The 19,043-nt window shown below is 41.3% G+C and overlaps 1 protein-coding gene across 8 annotated transcripts in view; it reads left to right on the forward strand.

Moving 5' to 3' along the window:
* The window catches only part of aopep (aminopeptidase O (putative)), an 84,092-nt gene that overhangs the window by 13,632 nt on the left and 51,417 nt on the right, over positions 1-19,043 (forward strand). For all 8 annotated transcript variants that reach the window (XM_056375757.1, XM_056375761.1, XM_056375760.1 and 5 more), the window contains 5 exons: positions 8,954-9,167; positions 10,461-10,567; positions 16,151-16,253; positions 16,443-16,550; positions 17,120-17,163. In XM_056375757.1, the coding sequence (XP_056231732.1) occupies positions 8,954-9,167; positions 10,461-10,567; positions 16,151-16,253; positions 16,443-16,550; positions 17,120-17,163 (576 nt within the window). The remainder of the gene's footprint in view (positions 1-8,953; positions 9,168-10,460; positions 10,568-16,150; positions 16,254-16,442; positions 16,551-17,119; positions 17,164-19,043) is intronic.

A 19,043-nucleotide genomic window follows, 5' to 3' on the forward strand; every position in this document is an offset into this window, starting at 1 on the left:
GTTTAACCTGTTGACTGATTGCTAGGATGCATTTGCAGCACTTTTCCGAGGTGCCATATATGCTTCAATTGTCAGTGGTTGGTGAGTGATGCTGTGTGGCTTTGAACTGCTCTCAGATGTGAACCTGCTGGCAACAGTTGGCATATTGTACGACATTTACCACTAACACAGACACACTGTGCCATAACTCTGGATTAGAAGCCGTGGCAAGGCAGGCCTGTCACTGCACACCCATTCTACTAACTAAAATATGAGTCCATAGGACCCATTCTATGGAGAAATGGATGGGTCCATTGTATGGGGTAGGGGATGCTGCTGCTGCTCTCGGTGTGCATCCTGGGGCATGTGTGTGGTAGTGAAGCCTAGAGGCTAGGGGAGGAGGTAATTTCATTTCTCTGTGCAAAGCTAGACAACTTAATGTCCGTGGGACCTCTGCGCTGAACCGGCCAAAATGAGACATTTGAAACAAAGTGCTGTGAAATGCTTGGTGGTAATGCCTCTGATGTCTGGGTTTGCTTTTAGCCTTGGGGAGGGAGCTGTGCTCCAAGCTGGTCTGCCCGTTGCTTTCACAATAAGTTGTTTTTAGCCATGCTACTGACGTGGCTCTGTGGATGGCAGTGTCGGTCTGTCAGTCTGCCTGTATAACTACTATTGGATGGATTAACATGAAATTTTGTACAGATATGTGCACTCAATGTAATGTGCATTTAGAGGATGAATCCTAATGACCTAGCTGATCCCCTGACTTTTTCTATAGTGCACCAGCAGGTCAAAGTTTATCCTAATTATCCTGTGAGATGGATTGGTTGAAAATTTGTATAAACATTCATAGTTCCCAGATAATGAATCTTAATGGCCTTTGTGATCCCCTTTTTCTCTTGTGCCACCGTGAAGTTTATATTTGTCTTACAGTGAAATCTCTCAACCACTCTAAGATGGATTGCCATGGAATTTGTTAAACACTCCCATGTCCCTCTCAGCATGAATTGTAATAACTTAACTGCATTCTGTCTTCTGCGTGCATTATCTAGGTCTTCTTAAAGAGTAAGGCTGGCAATATTCTATATAATTTCCATATTGTTAACAAAGACCAAAATCAACAATGAATCGATCCTAAGTGTTGCCTCTCTGTGCCATAGAGCTCCAATGTTGTTGCACCATGTTGCACCAAATCTGCAACTGGAAATGTTCCCTAGCAAATGTATTTATTCCTGTTTGAGCAACGGGGGACAGTATCCAGCTGTTGTCCAGGAAATTATTTTGCCTATCATTAAAATGAAAAGTATAAATCTTGAGCCAATTTTTTAAAGATTTTCTTCCTCAGTAGTGACCAGTGGGCTTAGGGCAGAGAGCCACAAATAGATTGGGAAAATACACGTAGATGGACTCACATTTTTAGTGTTGGGTCTTTTCATTGAAATAAACTTCTTATAAACACATTACTTGGGCTGTAGCCTTCCTCATGTGTTAACTGTTGATTGTTGTCGTCAAAGTCATAATCACGATAGACATTTTTCTAGTGCTTATCTGTTGTTGTATTGTGTAAGTGGGTTGTTGAAAAAGTATTTACATCACACACCTTTAACCCACATTCTATCCATCAGCTGCAGGGTTTTTGTCTGACAGGCTGGCAGCCCAGCCAGGTGGCAGCCTGAAACCTCTGTAGTGGAGACAGCTCTGCTCACTGGCTAATTTCACTTCGATCTCGCCGTCATCCATCTTTCCATTCTGTCAAACACTTCTTATATAGCCTCGCAGTACAGAGTGGTCTCACTTTCCATCTCCTCATTGTCTCATTCTCTCACGTTACATAAGAGAGAAAAAAAAATTAGTCTATTTATTATCCTGCAGGCAAGAATATGTCTCAAATTATAATCCTGTGAAATAGATTCTGTCCTGTCATTTTCACTGAGGCAGCAGTAGAAGTACAAAGAAGGTTCTGAGTGTTATGCCATGATTGATGGGGTTCGCATGTAAATAGCTACAATAATACAGGAATGTCGGTTATGTCAGATGAATGTCACGTAGACACCTCCCTTAAGCTGATTGACACGGGCTTGTTGTGGCCAGATGAACTGCATTAGCACTCATTAAAACATTGTCCACGCCCCTTGTAATAATCCCATTAGATTGCATTGTATTAAGACAATATGGCACTGTGAAGCTTTGATATAGGACTTTGATTGTGATGTCTTCCGTCTTTGGGGAGGTACATGTGTACATTTAGATTTCTTCGCTTGGCTGTTCAGATGTCCTCCTGGACACACACAGTTGTTCTTGCTGTCTGGTCTCCAATATATCCAACGTTCAACCACAGAAAGAGATCTTACCTTTATAGACAAACAAGTGTCTGTACTGTTTTAAATCTGTGCTACAGCATCACTGCTACACACACACGCACGCATGCACGTACACACAAACACACACACACACACACACACACACACACACACTCAAGAACATTCCTCTGGCATGACATCAGTTTTTGGACTAAACAAGGAACAAACTCCACAGTGGATTGTTTTACTGTTGAGGGAGGATGGATCAGACATCTGCTATCACTTCCCAGCTGATACGGATTCAAAGTGGATTTGCTGAAAGTATGTGGGTATGTGTTTTTGTGTGTGTGTGTGTGTATTTGCATGTCTGTGCCTGTGACTTTCTGCTGGTTTATGTGGGTGTTACATTATGCCTGCACCGTTACTGCGTCTTCATGTATATCTCTGTGTATGTGGACAGGTATTCTTGACCTCATCAGGTTATGACCCACATGAATCCCATCACTGTGATACAAACTTGAGCTGCTTGAGCTGCCGGGTGTCTATGTATGCATGAATAGGCCTTTAAGTGTAAGCACTTGACAGCGACTAGGAACTACAGGCTAACCTTGAGACACGGTACTTATTTCTTATGTGTCGGCACTACAAAGCCTTATTTTATCCGGACCAGAGCAGCAGAGTCGCCTCCTTGTTCCTGATGACCTCTGATATCTTTTCTGCTATTTATTTTCAGGCTCTGATGCGATGCAGTGTATGTGGGTGGGGCGGCTCTCTGGGGGCCCCAGCCTGGCCCCTGTTCATGTGATCAGGCCCTACATGGAGTGGCATTTGGCCTGGCCCTGTGGGGCCCTGTCTGGGAGCAGAGAGCTGATCTGCAGCCAGCCTGGAATGCCAGACATTTGAAGTCAGACTTGTTAAAAAAGAACGAAGGCTGGTAGGAGTTTGGTCAAATAGGCCCCTGTGTCTAAAATAGCCCACAGACTCTGTCTGAGAGGGAGGGAAGGGAGACAAAGCTTCTTCCCGTAAGCTGACATTAGGAAAGGCCAGCCCTCCAACCTTCGCTTGAATAGAAAAGACAAAATTGTACTCTCTGTGCTTATTGTCTGTCATGTGGCTTTTGTCCATCTCCTTACCTGTCTGTCACTGTCTTAGTAGTGTTTGTTTACGTGTTTGTGTATGGGTATGCAGTTATGTGCAAAATGTGCAAAATTTCACCAGTGATGCTGTAACAGTGTCTTGTGTCGCTATGGTTCAGCAGTTCAACAGTTATCACACCAGGGAGTTGACACTGCACTTGGGGAAAGAGCAAAACTCATCACACAGAGTGACAGATGAGAGGATGCTCTCTGTCTCTCTCTCTCTCTCTCTCTCTCTCTCTCTCTTCTTTCTCTTTCTCCATAAATATTTATCACATAATCTTTTCATTCACTCCCTAAATTCCCTTTTCTCTCTGTTCTCATATTTCTTCCAGTCTTTCTCTCAGTGTTGTTGAATTTCATCTCCTTCTTTACTTTTTCTCACTCTCTCTCATTTACACACACAGCACAGTACATACTCAGCTCTCATCATCCTTTTCCTCATCCCTCTGTCTCATGGGGCTTTTTTACTGGTGTCCCAGCTATGAGCTGAGCTGAGCTGGGCTGGGGATGTCAATTACAGGACTATGATAGGGCTCCTGCTGCATTATGCATGGAAGTGTCCCACTGGGGAAAAAATGGCCTACAGCCAGGAACGATGGATGGAGGGATGGAGGGATTAATAATGGATGGAGAGATGGAGGAGCGAAACACTACTGCAATCTGTGTCTCACCAAATTGAAGACTTGCCCTGGCTCACACCTCTGAAACTCAGGGCCAAGTCACCCTGGGTGACTCAGAGCCGTGAGGTTGTCGTGTGAGAAAGCACAGGAGGACTTTAATCAGTATTTCATTTTGTGTGTTAAGACCCGGTGGGGTACCACCATCAGAAAGGTCATCTAAGGTCTTTTGTCTGTTATTCTATATACAGACAGCCTCTCATCGTGATCAGTTTTGTTTATTGCCTCCTTGATGTGAAGTCATAGCACTTTTTAGAAGCCTTTAAATCTAAAAATGTAGAGTGTTCGCCTGCAAGTATGTGTATGTGTGTGTGTGCCAGTGTTCGTTTATAGTTTTCTCCAAGCCTCAAGACATACCACATGAAGGCAATCAAGAACAAGAAATATAATTAAGAGTAGAGACTAAAATTTATGTTTGGCATCCAATTAAATCTCAGAAATTGTAATTCCATTTCTTTAATGACTAATTGGAGGAGAGTAGAGAGCAGAGTTAATCTTCATTACACCCAAAGGGCAATTTGTTGCACAGCCACTGTAGCAGTCAATTAAAAAACAAACAGAAATTAAACAGAGATTGCAAACTTCAAAAACAGACATGAGACAGGGCCAACAAATATGAATTGATTTATTTGATCTAAAGGTGACAGTGGCCAAGTTTAAATCAAACATCCCATCATTAAACATCAAAATAATTAGTAACCCTAAAAAATTCAGTAACACAAGTAAAAGGGGAACGATTGAAAGTGGATGGCATTTTTGGACTTGCAGTAGAGAGTACAACTTCATGCTTTGTTGCATTTTGGTTTATAGTATTTTGGTATGATATCATAGATTTAAATCTTAACAACAGTCACAATAGTTCAATTGTTCAGATGAAGAAGTGGGAGGGATGTTTTAATCTTATTACAAGGACTTGAGTTAAAAAAAAAAAAAAAAAAAAAAACATCCTATGTTATGTTCGAGTTTTCACAAGACAGCCAGTAATAAGTTAAACTGTGCAAAATCAGAAAATGTTCATTTTGTAGGATGTCAACAACAAGAGTGTGATGCAAAGACAAGGACCTGAAGTGGTATTTCAGGGTATGATGTATTTGCACAGGTTTTTGGCAGTAGGCAAATATCACTTAAGTCTTTGCTATTGATTGTAATTGTTGGTGTAATCAGCAACTTCATAAGTAATTTGCTTATCAGTCGAATTTGCTAATTTGCAAAATACAAAATTCTAAAGACAGTATTTTCTTCAAATTTAGTGTCTAAAACCTTATTTTAAAACAGCACTGAAATTGTAGATTGTTAATCAGATACACACACTCACGCCCACAGCAGACCTTAACATCCAGATCTATGGTGGAGACGAAAGGTGTGTACTTATATGCAGGTCCTACATATGCATGAATTTGTGTGAAAATCTTCTCATTGCCTGTTTCCCTGACAGGTCCCTGATGTCAACTAATGTCAGTCAGTGTATCAGTGAACGTGAAAGATGCTGTTGTTATTCATCCCCACCATGGTGGGATGACACTATTTGTCACTGTAGTGATGGATTCCGCCTCCCTCAGAGGAGCATGTGCAAGCGCCGTCTCTGAAAGGCTGTCTTTGTGTTTCACACTCACTCGCTCATACACACAGACACACACAAACGCACTGCTGGAACTGACAACAAAGGCGTGCTTATCCAATTGTGAGGGAATAAGATTAGGCTACAAAGAAACTCATATGGCTAATGTTAGCATCTCCTGCTCCAGTGAGAGCCTTTGTTTGTGTAATCAGGAAAAACATGGGATTAGATTTGCGATGCTGTCTCGGAAATGATGCCCATAAGACCCTATTGTATGATGTTGACATGTTCCTAAATAACAGAAGGCGATGGCCTGCCTTCGATCTGATAAAACAATCCTCAGGGAAATAAAGAGTAGTTGTGTTGTTCAGATATCCAATTTTGTTTTCCTCCAAAAAGGACTGTCTGGCAGACCCCGGCCTAACCTATGTCTTTACTCAGTGTTTGCCTTTATAATTGACTTAGCTTGTCAACATAATTAGGTTATGGCAAGGACAGAAAATAACTCCTCTGTCATCTGGTGTTTTAAGATGCTAATCTTTCCTCGATGAGAGCAGCTCATTTTACAGCTTACTATAATTCATCAATGGCACCAATATGTGGGCTTATTGTAGCTGTGGGAGTAAACTGTCAATCCAACAGGTGAAGTAACTGCAGCTGTTGTGTCTCACCAGTTGGAAGTAGGACCACTCTTTATGACTTTTTAGGGGGAAACACTATATTGTGTGGTTTATCACAGCGCGATGCTTACATGTAGGTAATATACTGTACATCGACAATGCCTAAAAAAAAGCTGACACACAGAGATAAAGCCATAAAGAGAACTCTAACATATTTGTCACAGTCATAGGGTGGTAGGACCATGGAAAAAATACTTTTCAGTAGAGACTTGCAGCTTGCCATAAATTCTCCCACCAATGTCAGGTCAATGGTGGTTGAGACACTTAAGATCTAGAGAGTGTGAAAGGGACTCTAGACAGTCTGGTGTTGTTATATGGGCCAGGAGAGAGAGAGACCATTCATTTGCACCTCTGTGACCCCTCTCCCATTCTTCTGGTGAAGAAAGCCTGGCTCTCACACACAGTCAGCCCCTAAGCCCCTCAGGGCACCCACAGCCTGTTACATAAGAAAGAAGTAAAGAATGCTCCAGAAAAGTCTTCAGCCATGACCTTGGCTTTGACAGAGCACTCCGATTTTCCTGTTCTACCAGCGCTGTCTCATGGTTATAAGTCACATGTGCTGTATTCCTGCGTGAAGCCAGTCTGGAGTAAAAACGTTTCATGCAGATGTTGTATAATATCAAAAATGACACAAATGTTGGTGAAACCACAGCTACAAATATGTAATGTTGGTGTGTCTGGACATCTCAACAACTATTTGGTGTAGGTACTATGAAATTTGGCACAGGAATTCAGGGTTCCCAGATCATGTATCCTAGAAGCTCTGGTTATTCCTTGACTTTTCATCTAGTGCTGTTGGAAGATTAAGATTTGTGTCTATAAGTGAAATATCTCAACATTAAATGGACTGCCATGAAATGTGGCACACACATAAATATCCCCCTCAGGATGAATCATATCAACTTTGGCGGCCCCTTAACTTTTCATCCAACCCAATCAAATTTTTTATTTGACCAATACTAAACACCTGCAAAACTAATGACATTCCCATCATCATTAGCTGTACTTTGTGTGTTGTGCTGATTTGCAAATGTTAAAAACCAGCTAAATGAAAAAAACTGTAACGAACATGGTAAACATTATACCTGCTTAACATCAGCATGTTAGCATTGTTACTGACAACATGTTAGCATCTCTGGCAACATGTTAGCATCGCTGGTATTAGTATTTAGTGCTAAACACTGAAGATTATAGCCTCACAGAGCCACTGGCTTTGCTGTAGGCTCCTATTCTTCATATTGTAGTATCTGAATGTGGAGTGGCACTGTGCCAATCCTATTTCAGCAGCTCAGTATTCTCTGCTGGCAGGCATCGTGGAGTGAAAAAAACTTTCCAAACCCTCGTCAAGCCTAAGATTTACTACCTTAATTGAGAAGAAAGGGAAAGAGCCAAAGTCCTAATTTAGACTTTCTTTAAATCAGATATCTAAAATGGACATTAAGGGAAACCATTATCTATATACTGCAGAACAGTATTTACTAGGTCACATTTGCTAACCATTTCCCCTCCAATTTTGGTTGGCTCAGAGCTTTGATATGTTCTTATTGGTGAAAAAACTTAATGAGGCTTTTGAATTGTTGTTTTATCCCTCTGTACAATCAGAAATAGCCTCTTATCTTTACTATCACTGAAAGCACTTTGAGGCTTTTTTATTTTAGTATGTAAGTGTTGTACACATTATCTGTTTACAAGAGTGCATAGAGGTAAACACCAGATGAGATATATTTACATATACTTTAGATGCACATACGTTTATCACAACCATAACCATACCTTTAATTTCCTAACTTAATTGCCCAATAAATCAGTCCTGGATATATGATAATTACAGACACTTATAATTTTCCAAATATAGTCATAGGTCAGACTCGGTTCTCAGTCCTTTTCTTTCCATTCCCATAAAGATGGGGTGAGGATTTGGCTATAATTATCTTTTCTTGTAAAAAAAAAAAAAAAAAAAAAAAAAAGAAAAATCATGACAACTTCTAAACACTATTTAAACCTAAGATTTGCAACATTGCCTTGAAGTCACGTTTAGTAAAGGTAGGAGTGGGAGCTCTAAAACCATCTCGCCTTGATAAATAATAAAAAACCAATTGCACAAAACTCAAAATTGCAAATCTCATTTAATTCATTTGACCCATTGTTGGTTGACAATTATAGCTCAGGGAACATAATGTTTTTTCTTGATGTTTGTGCAGGGCAGTTAGGTTTGGCAAGAATGCTTGGTGAGTAAGCTGCCCTTTGCTAAACATAATGTAGGAGATGGAGAAAGGGATGGGCAGTAAGTGACTCCCATACTCATTAGCACATGTCGGTTGGTCTTACTTGGCGTGTTCAGGCTAAATTTTCTGTAATCATAGGTGTAGAACATTCGCTCACTAACTCTTTGATCTTTTTGGAGGGTGGTACAGTATGTCTTCATCATGTCTTTCCTCTCAACCAGTACTTTTCTTTTTCCTTACCTCTCATTGTCTCCCCTGTATGTACTTGTCTTCTTTTAATCTTTTCCTCTTTTTATCCCTCACTCCCTCGCTTGTGTCTCATTACTTTCCTCCCTTTTTATAATTTGTATTTGGCTTTATTCCTCTTATTCATGTCTTTCATTTTTCTTCCCCAGCCCGCACATAATTTTCCTGTCCCAGAGTGTGTTGCATGCTGGGAGTCCCGATTCTGGCGAGAATGGCCTGTCTCTGTGTGGGTCCAGGATGTGTCACGAGATTGCTCACTCCTGGTTCGGCCTGGTTATTGGAGCCAGAGACTGGACAGAAGAATGGATCAGTGAGGGTTTTGCCACCTACCTGGAGGACATCATCTGGGCCCAAGCACAACAAGTACAGTACAATTGATGCCCAGTGATTGTTGTACTATAGCTATTTTATGAAAGGAAATGAATGGTGGCCATTTTAGGTTGTCACCTCAGGTATATAAAAACTCCTAGATGGTATTATTCAGATGTACCAGTTTAGCCAGCTTGTGGAGCCCGGTTTGCTGTGGCCATCTGAAGAAGTTTCAACTGAGAAAGCAACTTTCTCTCATTGGAGTTAGAAATAAGTCAATGAAAAACAACCTTGGGAATCATTAAGATAACATTTGTTTATGCAGTTTGTTTCTTTCTTGTTGTTATCTGGCAGTACTACTATATAGTAAGATCCAGCACCTTCAAACCATTACGATAATACAACAACTCAGGGAAACACAGGGTGACATTCCAACCTTCCATTTCCACCAACTTTTGTGCCAGGATTTCCAAATGTTACTGTTGTGGTTGGAATGCATGTCAAGTAGAGTTGGCAATTACACTGCTGTAGTAAAACCATACATCAAGCGCACAAGGAAACAGTTTATAAAAACAACAATCCAAGTCCCAATGCAGAAAAGGACAAACAAGGAACAAAGACCACGTCTCAAAGGTCAGAGGAGCTGGCCAAACAAAATGAAAGGGTAAAGAAGTTCCTGCGCCAACCACAAAATAAACTATCCAACCCAAACCTCCTAAGCGACTAAAATATAAGAGGACTAAGCTGAAGCACACAAGAGCTGTGAAAATGTACTACTGCCACCTACTCCTCAAAAAAGTGAAACTTCTTACATTGTAAAGAAGTAGATCAAAGAAACAAAAGTTCCCTGCCATTGTGGAGGTTGTGTACTTTGCACTGCTACAGATATCCTTCTAATGCCTGAGCCAGGAGGTGGCTGGTAACCTGGTAATTAATGATACCTGATTTAAAAAAAAATAGGTAAACAGCAGAACAAAGAAAGAGGGTGTAGCGTTGGTATGCATCCTTTGCTTGCAATACTAACTTCAGCTCTGATCCGGGAGTTGATATACATACAGATCTAATCCTTCCACTTGCTTTCCCACACCATCTAGAGTTACGCAAATGTTTTTCTTATGTCTGCACTGTCTAATCATGTCACCTTTATCATATGAGCTTGTGCTGAAGGAATAGATTTAAGCAGGCCTGTTGTTGGAGTCAGAAGCAATAAGACACAGCGACAGAGAAAGTGGTATTAGTGCTTTTATTGAGAATTTCCCATATATATTTTTTCCTCCTCTGATTTCTTTGCTCTGCCCTAACCTTTTTCTTTACATGTCTATTAACAGTCCATATCTCTCCCTGCAGCTCTCCCTACAAGAGACGGCAGAGCAGTCTGACCTGAAGGCACTGCTCAGGTGGAGACGACTCTCTGACGAATTACAGAACTCAGAGGAGGAACTTCAGATCCTTAGGTGTGTGTCTCTCATTGGTCCAGTCTGTCTGTTTCAATTATCTTGCCAGTGTTGCTACTATGGAGGAAAGGGCTGTTTTGGGTGAGCATGGTCAAAACAGGACACAGGACTGTACACTGACATGAACTTGACCCCAACTGCTGACTGTCTCCCTCACTGTAAGTTTTAAATATCCGTAGAGGTTTACTAAACCACCACTGAGGCAACGTCTCCCTGCATCAGTCAGGTATCAGTATCAGTACACACACATTCACGTTTTCACACACTCATTTTTAAAACAAGCACTTCTTATGTGATTTTCATGTCTTACTGCCTTCGAATGCTGACATCCATTTTTTCCTGATCAATTTTCACAGATCATTTTTTTAATAATTTGCACTGTTAGATATACACCAGAAGCACTTACTCAAAGTGACTGTCACAGACTTTATTAAAAAAATACACAGTCTCTTATTTTACATTTATTGGTTCAAGGCAATCATTCATAATTGTCACAGTTTAAGTCAGCAAGGACAAACCTAGAACATTACTATACAAATTGCTGGTACACCAAGTAGGGTGACTAATAGCTTTTTGAAGACATATTTGTAGCTGCACAGCAACCAGAATTTACACTACAAAAAGTTAAGTCATAGACATTGTAGCATAGCGCAAGAGATTTGGAGCGAAGAGAGAAAATGTGTGAATGAGTCTTTAACTAATTCCCTGTAACAGACACAGTCTACTTTTTCAGGTTATAGTCCGTCTAGTCTTTTGTTAGTGTCTGCACGTGCAGACACACGTGAGTGTGAGGTATATGCATTCCAGGGGTACAGGTGTGGCAGGTGTGGCAACAAAGTATATCCAGGTGTACTGTTCCGTCATGTCTTAGAAAAGCTCTGCAAACGAGCACAGCGAGCACACACAAACACACAAACTTTTCATCTAATCCTGACTATGTGGGACCCACACCCTGTCTGTTTTATCCAGGGTGGAAGTACAGTGTCATCAGCAGATTATAGGTGTAAACCCCAGTCAGGAGTTAACTCTTTAATGGTGAATTGCTAACACTTGTTAGCATTGTGCATTTCATATTGTAGCTCTCCCTTTGAATGAAAAGGAGATGACACTTGTAGCACAGTACACTATTGACATTCATGCTTGTAAGAGGCCGTACGGAGTGTAACAGCAAATCAATGTGTTATTGATTTCATGGCACTTCTGCTTGGCACTAACTTCTAACTATGTCACTTCACTAATAATGTGTTGTCATCACACAATTGAGACACTTATGAATGAATAGTGCGTAGATTCATATCAATTCAGTTTGTCCTGAACTGTGTGAAGTGTGTTAGTGAATCGCGTCAGTGCTAGTGATAACGATTTAATTTGGGTTTAAATGTCCAGTGTATGTTGCAACAGGCTTAAACATCATAAAAGTCATTCCTGTGATACCTTGAAACTGGAAGCTGTGTGTGAGTGAAAGGGTTAAACATGCACTTGAGAGCTGTGTCTGTCTGTCAGTCTATCAGGGTGTTCCCCTATGAGGCAGACGCACGGGTGATTAGGAGGATCAGGATTAGGTTTCTCTGCACCTGACAGGGTTAAATCAACAACATTAAACCAACATCTGAAAAATGCAAACAACACATGCACTCACACATACGTACGGACATACATGCCCATACACATGGATACATGGGTGCATATGTTTTGACTGATTCTGTTACATGGAAACACACTAGTATTGGAAAGTAATTGCTAAAGTGGCACCAAAGGAAATGCAATTTCTTAACCCTCACATATCTTAAAGCAATTTGTAAAGCATGTTGAGTCATGAAGGAACCCTCCTCACACATTATCTTCAGGTACAGCTTTTACTCTGCTAATGCAACAACATTTTTTAGTAGAATCAGTATGACCCTGTTTGAGTTTTTCTTCTCCTACCAACATGTAAATTCTATTCAAGCTCAGTATTATTATTATTATTATTATTAAGACAGTATTACTGTTTATTGACTTCCAGTTCAGTAATATCACGATGATATTTAGTCATCAGTTTTCAATCACTTCAGCTTATAGGTGTGTAATATCTGAATCATTTCCTAACAAAGTCTTTTAGTGCACAGCAGGTTAGCTGAACATCTAAAAATCAGATGTGCACACAGGCAAGCATACAATTCAACATATATGTTCATATAAGAATAAATAATTTCCAACGATAAATAAATAATGACTGAAAATTTCCCTGTGTTTAATTGGAGCAGTTCTCCATGTCTTCCCTATAATTAGTCCCAAATTACCAGTTACTTCTTTCCAGGAAACTTCTCATTAAAATTAGTAAGAAATGAGTTGGAAATTACAGACTCATAAATAAATTTTGTTGTCCAGATTAAAGTTTAGAAGCAAAACTACATTAAAAACTAACTAATTTGAGCATGGAAGAGGATTCTTAACCCTTAACGTTTTCAGGGCTTTGACTGTATCTCACAGTTTTCATCAGTGTTTTCTCAGTGATCATGGACACTGCCCTGGTGTCATCGTCATTGTTGTATATGAGTGGGAGATTGTAATCCCAGTCTCAGTTCAGTGTTGGTCTTTGGTTATGGATATGAGTGACTTGCTGGATATTCCTCTGGCCGTCCACTGACACTGACCTAATCAATAACTTTTCACTCTTTCCCAGTCGATCGTTTGACCAGTCTGGTGCTCATAGACAGCTGATATTGTCTACTTCTTCCGTTCAAGTCTTTTGCTCTCTCTGTCTTCTTAGTCTTTGGCTCTCTTTATTTGATTATCCATACCGATATCTAGAAAAACCCTGCCTTGCCACTTTTTGATCTAAGCCAAGCCCTCGTGTGGCTCCATTAGCTTTACAACCCCGTGGAAATTTAATATGAATAAACACAAACTGGTTGTCACAAAGTATAGAAAAATATTAGAGAGGACCTGGTAAAGGGAAAGGAAGCCAGTGGGATGTGCAGAGAGATATGCGCAACTTCCTCACCAGTTAACACACACATACACACAAATAAAGGCTAAATGGCAGGTTGTGCTTTCCAAGTTCAGTGGGTCACAATCGACACCCAGTGATCCTGCAGGGGCCCAAGTGGCCTGTGTTTATCAGTCCATTTCAGATGAGTTATATTTAGGGCAGCCTGGGCCAGACGCCATTCTCCCTGCTGATTTACTGGACTGCTGGGAGTGCTGCTCTACCTTATCCGGTTTCCACAGTCGACCCAGTGTAATTTGTCAGGATATGGCTTGCGGAGCTATAAACCTCTGCGTGTGTGTGTGTGCGTGTGTGCATGTGTGTGTGTGTTTGAGTGCGTGCATCTGACATTAAGTTCTGTCAGTAATAGCTCCTGATTTCCTCCTGCTCTTTTTTTCTCTCTCAATCTCAGACACACCCAGGTGTAGGCATGGCTACGCACATGCACACGCACATGCACACGCACACGCACATGCACACACACACACACACACACACACACACACACACACACACACACACACACACACACACACAGAGACAAGCTCCCTCCCTCTCACACACATGGCCTACGAGTCAGATAAGAGCACCATTTATTCTGAAATACATTGAGCTATTGTGTGATTCTCCAAGGCAGCGAGCAGCGATTCCGCTTAAAGCTGTAGTAAATCATCTCTGACAAAGAGAGACAGCGAAAGACAGGGATTTACACATCCATACATCCCTAGGCTGGACAGTGGGAAGGGTGGAGTTCCTTTGTCTTACACAGTGATGGATCAACATTTTGCCTCTCCCTGCTTTGCCGCTGGTGTCTCTGACGCACAAAACCGACACATTTTCTCTTCTGGAAATACATGTTCTGCCACTGTTTTGTCTTTTGCCCCAGTCCCTCTTTTTCTCTGTACTTCTCTGTCACACGCACACACATAATATTTCCCAGGGATACGGCACGTCCTGCTGTTGTAAAAAGAGTCTATTTCATCTTATCAGCAGCAACAGACAGACATGGGCACTACGGGCAGGAGACTGGACAGAGAGCAAGTTCAAAACTCCATGACTTTTAAAAAAGGGAAAATAATATTGCCATGATATAAGGAGAACAGGTAAATGAGCCATTTTAAAACATTTAAGACAAAATATAATGTAAGTTTTCACCTGTTGCCCACGTGTTTTTACAAATGTGTTTTATAGTTAATCCATATATCCAGTGACAGGCTGAGAATATTGGCAGCTTTTAATGTACAGTCTGTACAGAGGATCGTTACCAACATGTTCCAAAATGGATTTTCCCCAATCCAGGTCATTGGTATTGTGATTTTTCTCACACAACATTTATATGACATGCGCACAAGTAGGAACACACCCTCATAAGCATGATGAAAGTCCTTGTAAGAGTGTCCAGTCAGATTGAGAAATTCCAGGAAGCTGATGACTTCCTTTTCTCAGTCCACTGAGCAAAACTCAACATTCCCGTCTATCTCCTGTCCTCGATTTCTCCCACATCTCCTCCTCCTCCTCCTCCTCCTCTTGTCCTCAGCCCTAATCTACATCATCGCCCCTCTGTCCCTGCTCCTCTGCTAACCATGCCTGGACAGAGACTCAAATAGATCAAATATTTGACCAACTTGTGGCCGACAGCTGAAACCTAACTCGAAAAGATTAATGATTGAGGTCTTACGTCACACACGAATCTGTATGAATAAGAATTTAGACTCGGGTCTCCCTGATGGTCTGTGTGTGTGTGTGTGTGTGAGAGAGAGAGAGAGAGAGTGTGTGTGTTTGTGTGTTTGAGAGAGAGAGTGTGTGTGTTTGTGTGTGTCCGGCCCTGTCATGAAGCGGTCCTGTGGAAAAGTGCTAGCCAGTGATGAAGGGTGTATTGATTGGTGGGCCAGGCGCCTTGTGTATCGACTTGGCAGGAGGGTGATCCTTCAAGGCCTTCCTATTGGCACACTGAGTTAATCTGCTCAGCTTGATCAATACCAGCTAACTGAAACTATCATTGCACAGCATCCCATGTCAGTGCTCTGTTTGTTTGGCTTTTATTAGTTTTATGTGCGTTTGTCTGTGTGTTTACGGAGGTTGATTTGTATCTGTGTGACAGGGAAAGCGAAACCCAGAGCATGGCTCTTTTGTCCCTGTAAGACGGGGATGCTTCTTTGTGGAAGTGTTATATGTTCGCACAGTGAGTCATGGGCAGTAAAGTCGGAGCGCAGTGCTGTGAGGTCATATAAACACTATTGCATGCTATTATAAATCTGCAGCTTGATTTCCAGACTGCCTCAGGCAAAGTACGGCAACTTGGCAATGTGTTCGCCATTGAGAGGACCGGCTGAGTGGCTGGATTTAGTGTTGCTGACAGTGGATTCTTGCTCTGTAGAAAATGTGGTTTCCTGCAACTAAAATGTCTGTAAGAGTGGGATAAAATAAGAACTCAGTGCTCAGGTTCTCTCTCACCATCCCACTCTGTTTTTGCCTCTGTGTCTCTCTACCTGCCTGACTCATTTTCTTTGAACCTTTCTGTTTACTGTGTGTGTTTAATATCTCCCTCCGTGCCTGTTTTCTTATCTTTCGGTGTGTATTTTTGTTTCTCTGCTCTGTTTGTCCCTCTGCAGGCCCAACATGGAGAACACTGGTCAGGTCAGTGAGTCTGGCTCCTCCACGGTTAAACATGCCCTCAATCCTGACAAAACCTTCATGCAAGTCCACTACCTCAAGGTGAGAGACGCATGTGGTAAAAGCAGCAAGGGTGGGCAGGAGCTGGATGGGGGGGAAGGAGGGGAAAGAGAGAAGAAAAAAATGAAACAAAAGGCAAAGCATTAAAAAAGCATATGCTGTCTTTTTAGGTGTCCCATTCTTTGTTAGGCGGCTTGGGGATGACTTTATTTGTCTTGTCCTTTTGTCCAGGGTTACTTCCTCCTCAGGTTCTTGGCCAGTCAAGTGGGAGAGCAACAATTCATTGACTTCTTCAGATTATTTGTGAAGAAATACCACGGGCAACTCATTTTGTCTCAGGTGGGGCTGCAGTACAGGAAATTCATTTTTACCTCATTAACTTAATGGAGAATCTCGATGTTGACTCACAGCTACTTCAGAGGCTGTTTATGAAATGGGAGCGTGGATTTGAACTGTTTTAATATGACCTGTCTCTGAGGCGCAGTGTTATTTCCATAAATTAATTGGAGGCTGATGTGAGCTTGATTGCCACAGTGTTACAATAGTTGAAAATGCTCCAGCAGCTTTTTTTTTTCTTTTCTTTTTCTTTTTTTTTCAAATTGATGACCGTATATCAGCTCACCCACATATGTTTATTCTGCTGGGGCCATGAAGCTGAGTGATCACACCTGGAAGTCTGTGTGTATGTGTATGTGTTGAGTGCATCTGTGTGTGATATGTGATGAGTTCCACCTGGCTCCTGTTTCTTCAGTGGCAGGTTGAGTCTTCCCACTAAATAATGGATGTAACATAAACACTGCTTGACCTTGCACTCCTGATTTAAGATCAGGTATGCCTTTCTCTTTCTTTTTTTCCCCACTCCCACACCTCACTAAATGCCTGCATTTCTTTTTTTTCCTTTTTGACAGGATTTCCTGCGAATGCTGCTGATTATCTTTCCTGACATGGAGAGGTATGTTTACTGGCTCTGAGTAATGCTTACAGTATTGTTCATGAATAATGAAAAACACCTTGATGCATTAAATGTAGCCTGTTTTTCCAGTTCCAGAGAAATTAGAGATATATTATTCATCAATTTTCTGTTTTAATACAGCCTTAAGAACAGTTTTTTTCTTCAACAGATGTGATTTGTTAGTAATTTCATGTCAAATACACGAGCATGTGTTGATTTGGCTGCTGTTCTTTGACTAACTTGGTCCTTCTGTGGAAACATGGCCTGAAAAGCTCCCAATACCAATCCTGTTAAGAGAGCAGTCTCATCCACTCTCATATTAATTGAAGTGTAAAAGGATAACTGCTCCTCCTGCTCTCCTCCTCTCTAATTTTCTCTCTCCCTCTCTGCACTTGCCTAATCATTCAGTTCTCTATTTCCCCTGATTGCCTCATTAACCTCTTCTTCTGCCTGTCTCGCCATTCCTCTTTTCTCCCCGTCTGTCTTTCACTCTGTTTCTCCCACCCTGGACTCTTCTTTTCGTACTCCTCTCCTCCTCAGCACCCCTTGGTCTGCTCTGAGTGTTGTCTTCTTTTCCTTTTCTGTCATGTGGAGTGTGCTGCTCGGCTGGCAGGGATTGACTGAACTAAACAGAGGGAGTTGGACACAGTCAATATTTGGATCTGATGCCTCTTTCAGTAAACAGCCCACTAGAAGAGCAAGGTTTAGGATTAGAATAGACACTGCAGGGTCGTATACTCTGTTTTTTCCCCCAGACTAAATTATCCAGAAATAATAATTATAAGACTAAACAAAAATTATTAACAGACATGAAAAGAAAAAAACATTCATTGATTTCTGTTAATAAGAAGCAACTATTTCCCAGGAACCATAGTCACTCTTTCTCCTGTATCACTACTAAGATGAATAACCGGTAGAATAAAGTAAAGTTTCCAATCTCAACTAGAAAAAAACTGGTAGATATATGTCTCGTCTGCTGTTGTGAGCCTTAACACTTGTTTCTATCTAGTCCTATTATTAAACAGTATGTGACAGGTCATGTGGTGTATTAACTGTATTAATCTTTTGTTTGCCCAGAAGAGAGATATGCTCACATAATCCCATGTAATCCAACTTCATGGTGTCTCACTGTTGGTGTGGCAGATGTTTAGTCTTTATGTCCCGTCTATGGTTCAACTCCACGTGCCAAGAGCTGAAATTTCCTTCTGATAAAGTCCCGAGTGAGGTTTTTTAATGTCTAGTTTCTGGGCAAATTGGTGCTTTATTGGGAATATTACCTCTTGTAGTACACTGTAGAGTATAAAGAGAGTTTTATGGTGTTCAATTTACTGAAGGCCCACTCTCCATCTGCCAAAGTTGTCAGCAAATATACAATAGGAAATGACGCAGTAGGACTCAGACTTTACTAGTGTGTGGAAGCAAGGAGCAAAGGCTTGACCTTGCAGAAAAATGTGAGTCCCTCTAAACCCTTTTTAGCTACACTTGCAGCGGTGTGACTCTGTCCGTAAAATGGTCTGTTGGCGTGTTGGTCCAGCACTTTGGTCCAAAGTGAAACACCTCTACAGCTATTGGATTTAAGTTTTGGCAGAGACATTCGGCACTCAGCATGTTAGCATGGTAACATTAGCCTTCAGCTCAAAGCACTGAGCGGCAGACAAAGTAGATGCTGTAAAAGATGACAGAAATTTGTGGCTGTCACAATGTCATGGGAAAATGAAAAAGAAAATGTATATCTGGCATTTATGTTACTTCAACATGATGTATTGATATCTGAAAAAGAGTCCTGCTGAGTCTTCCATGGCCAAGGGCATCAGACAATTCACCCAGTTGTCCCTCCCTGTTAGCCGGCAACACTGTGTTAAACCAATGTATAAAAGGGA

This window comes from Seriola aureovittata, chromosome 5 (genome assembly GCF_021018895.1).
Source record: "Seriola aureovittata isolate HTS-2021-v1 ecotype China chromosome 5, ASM2101889v1, whole genome shotgun sequence".
Taxonomy (NCBI): Eukaryota; Metazoa; Chordata; class Actinopteri; order Carangiformes; family Carangidae; genus Seriola; species Seriola aureovittata.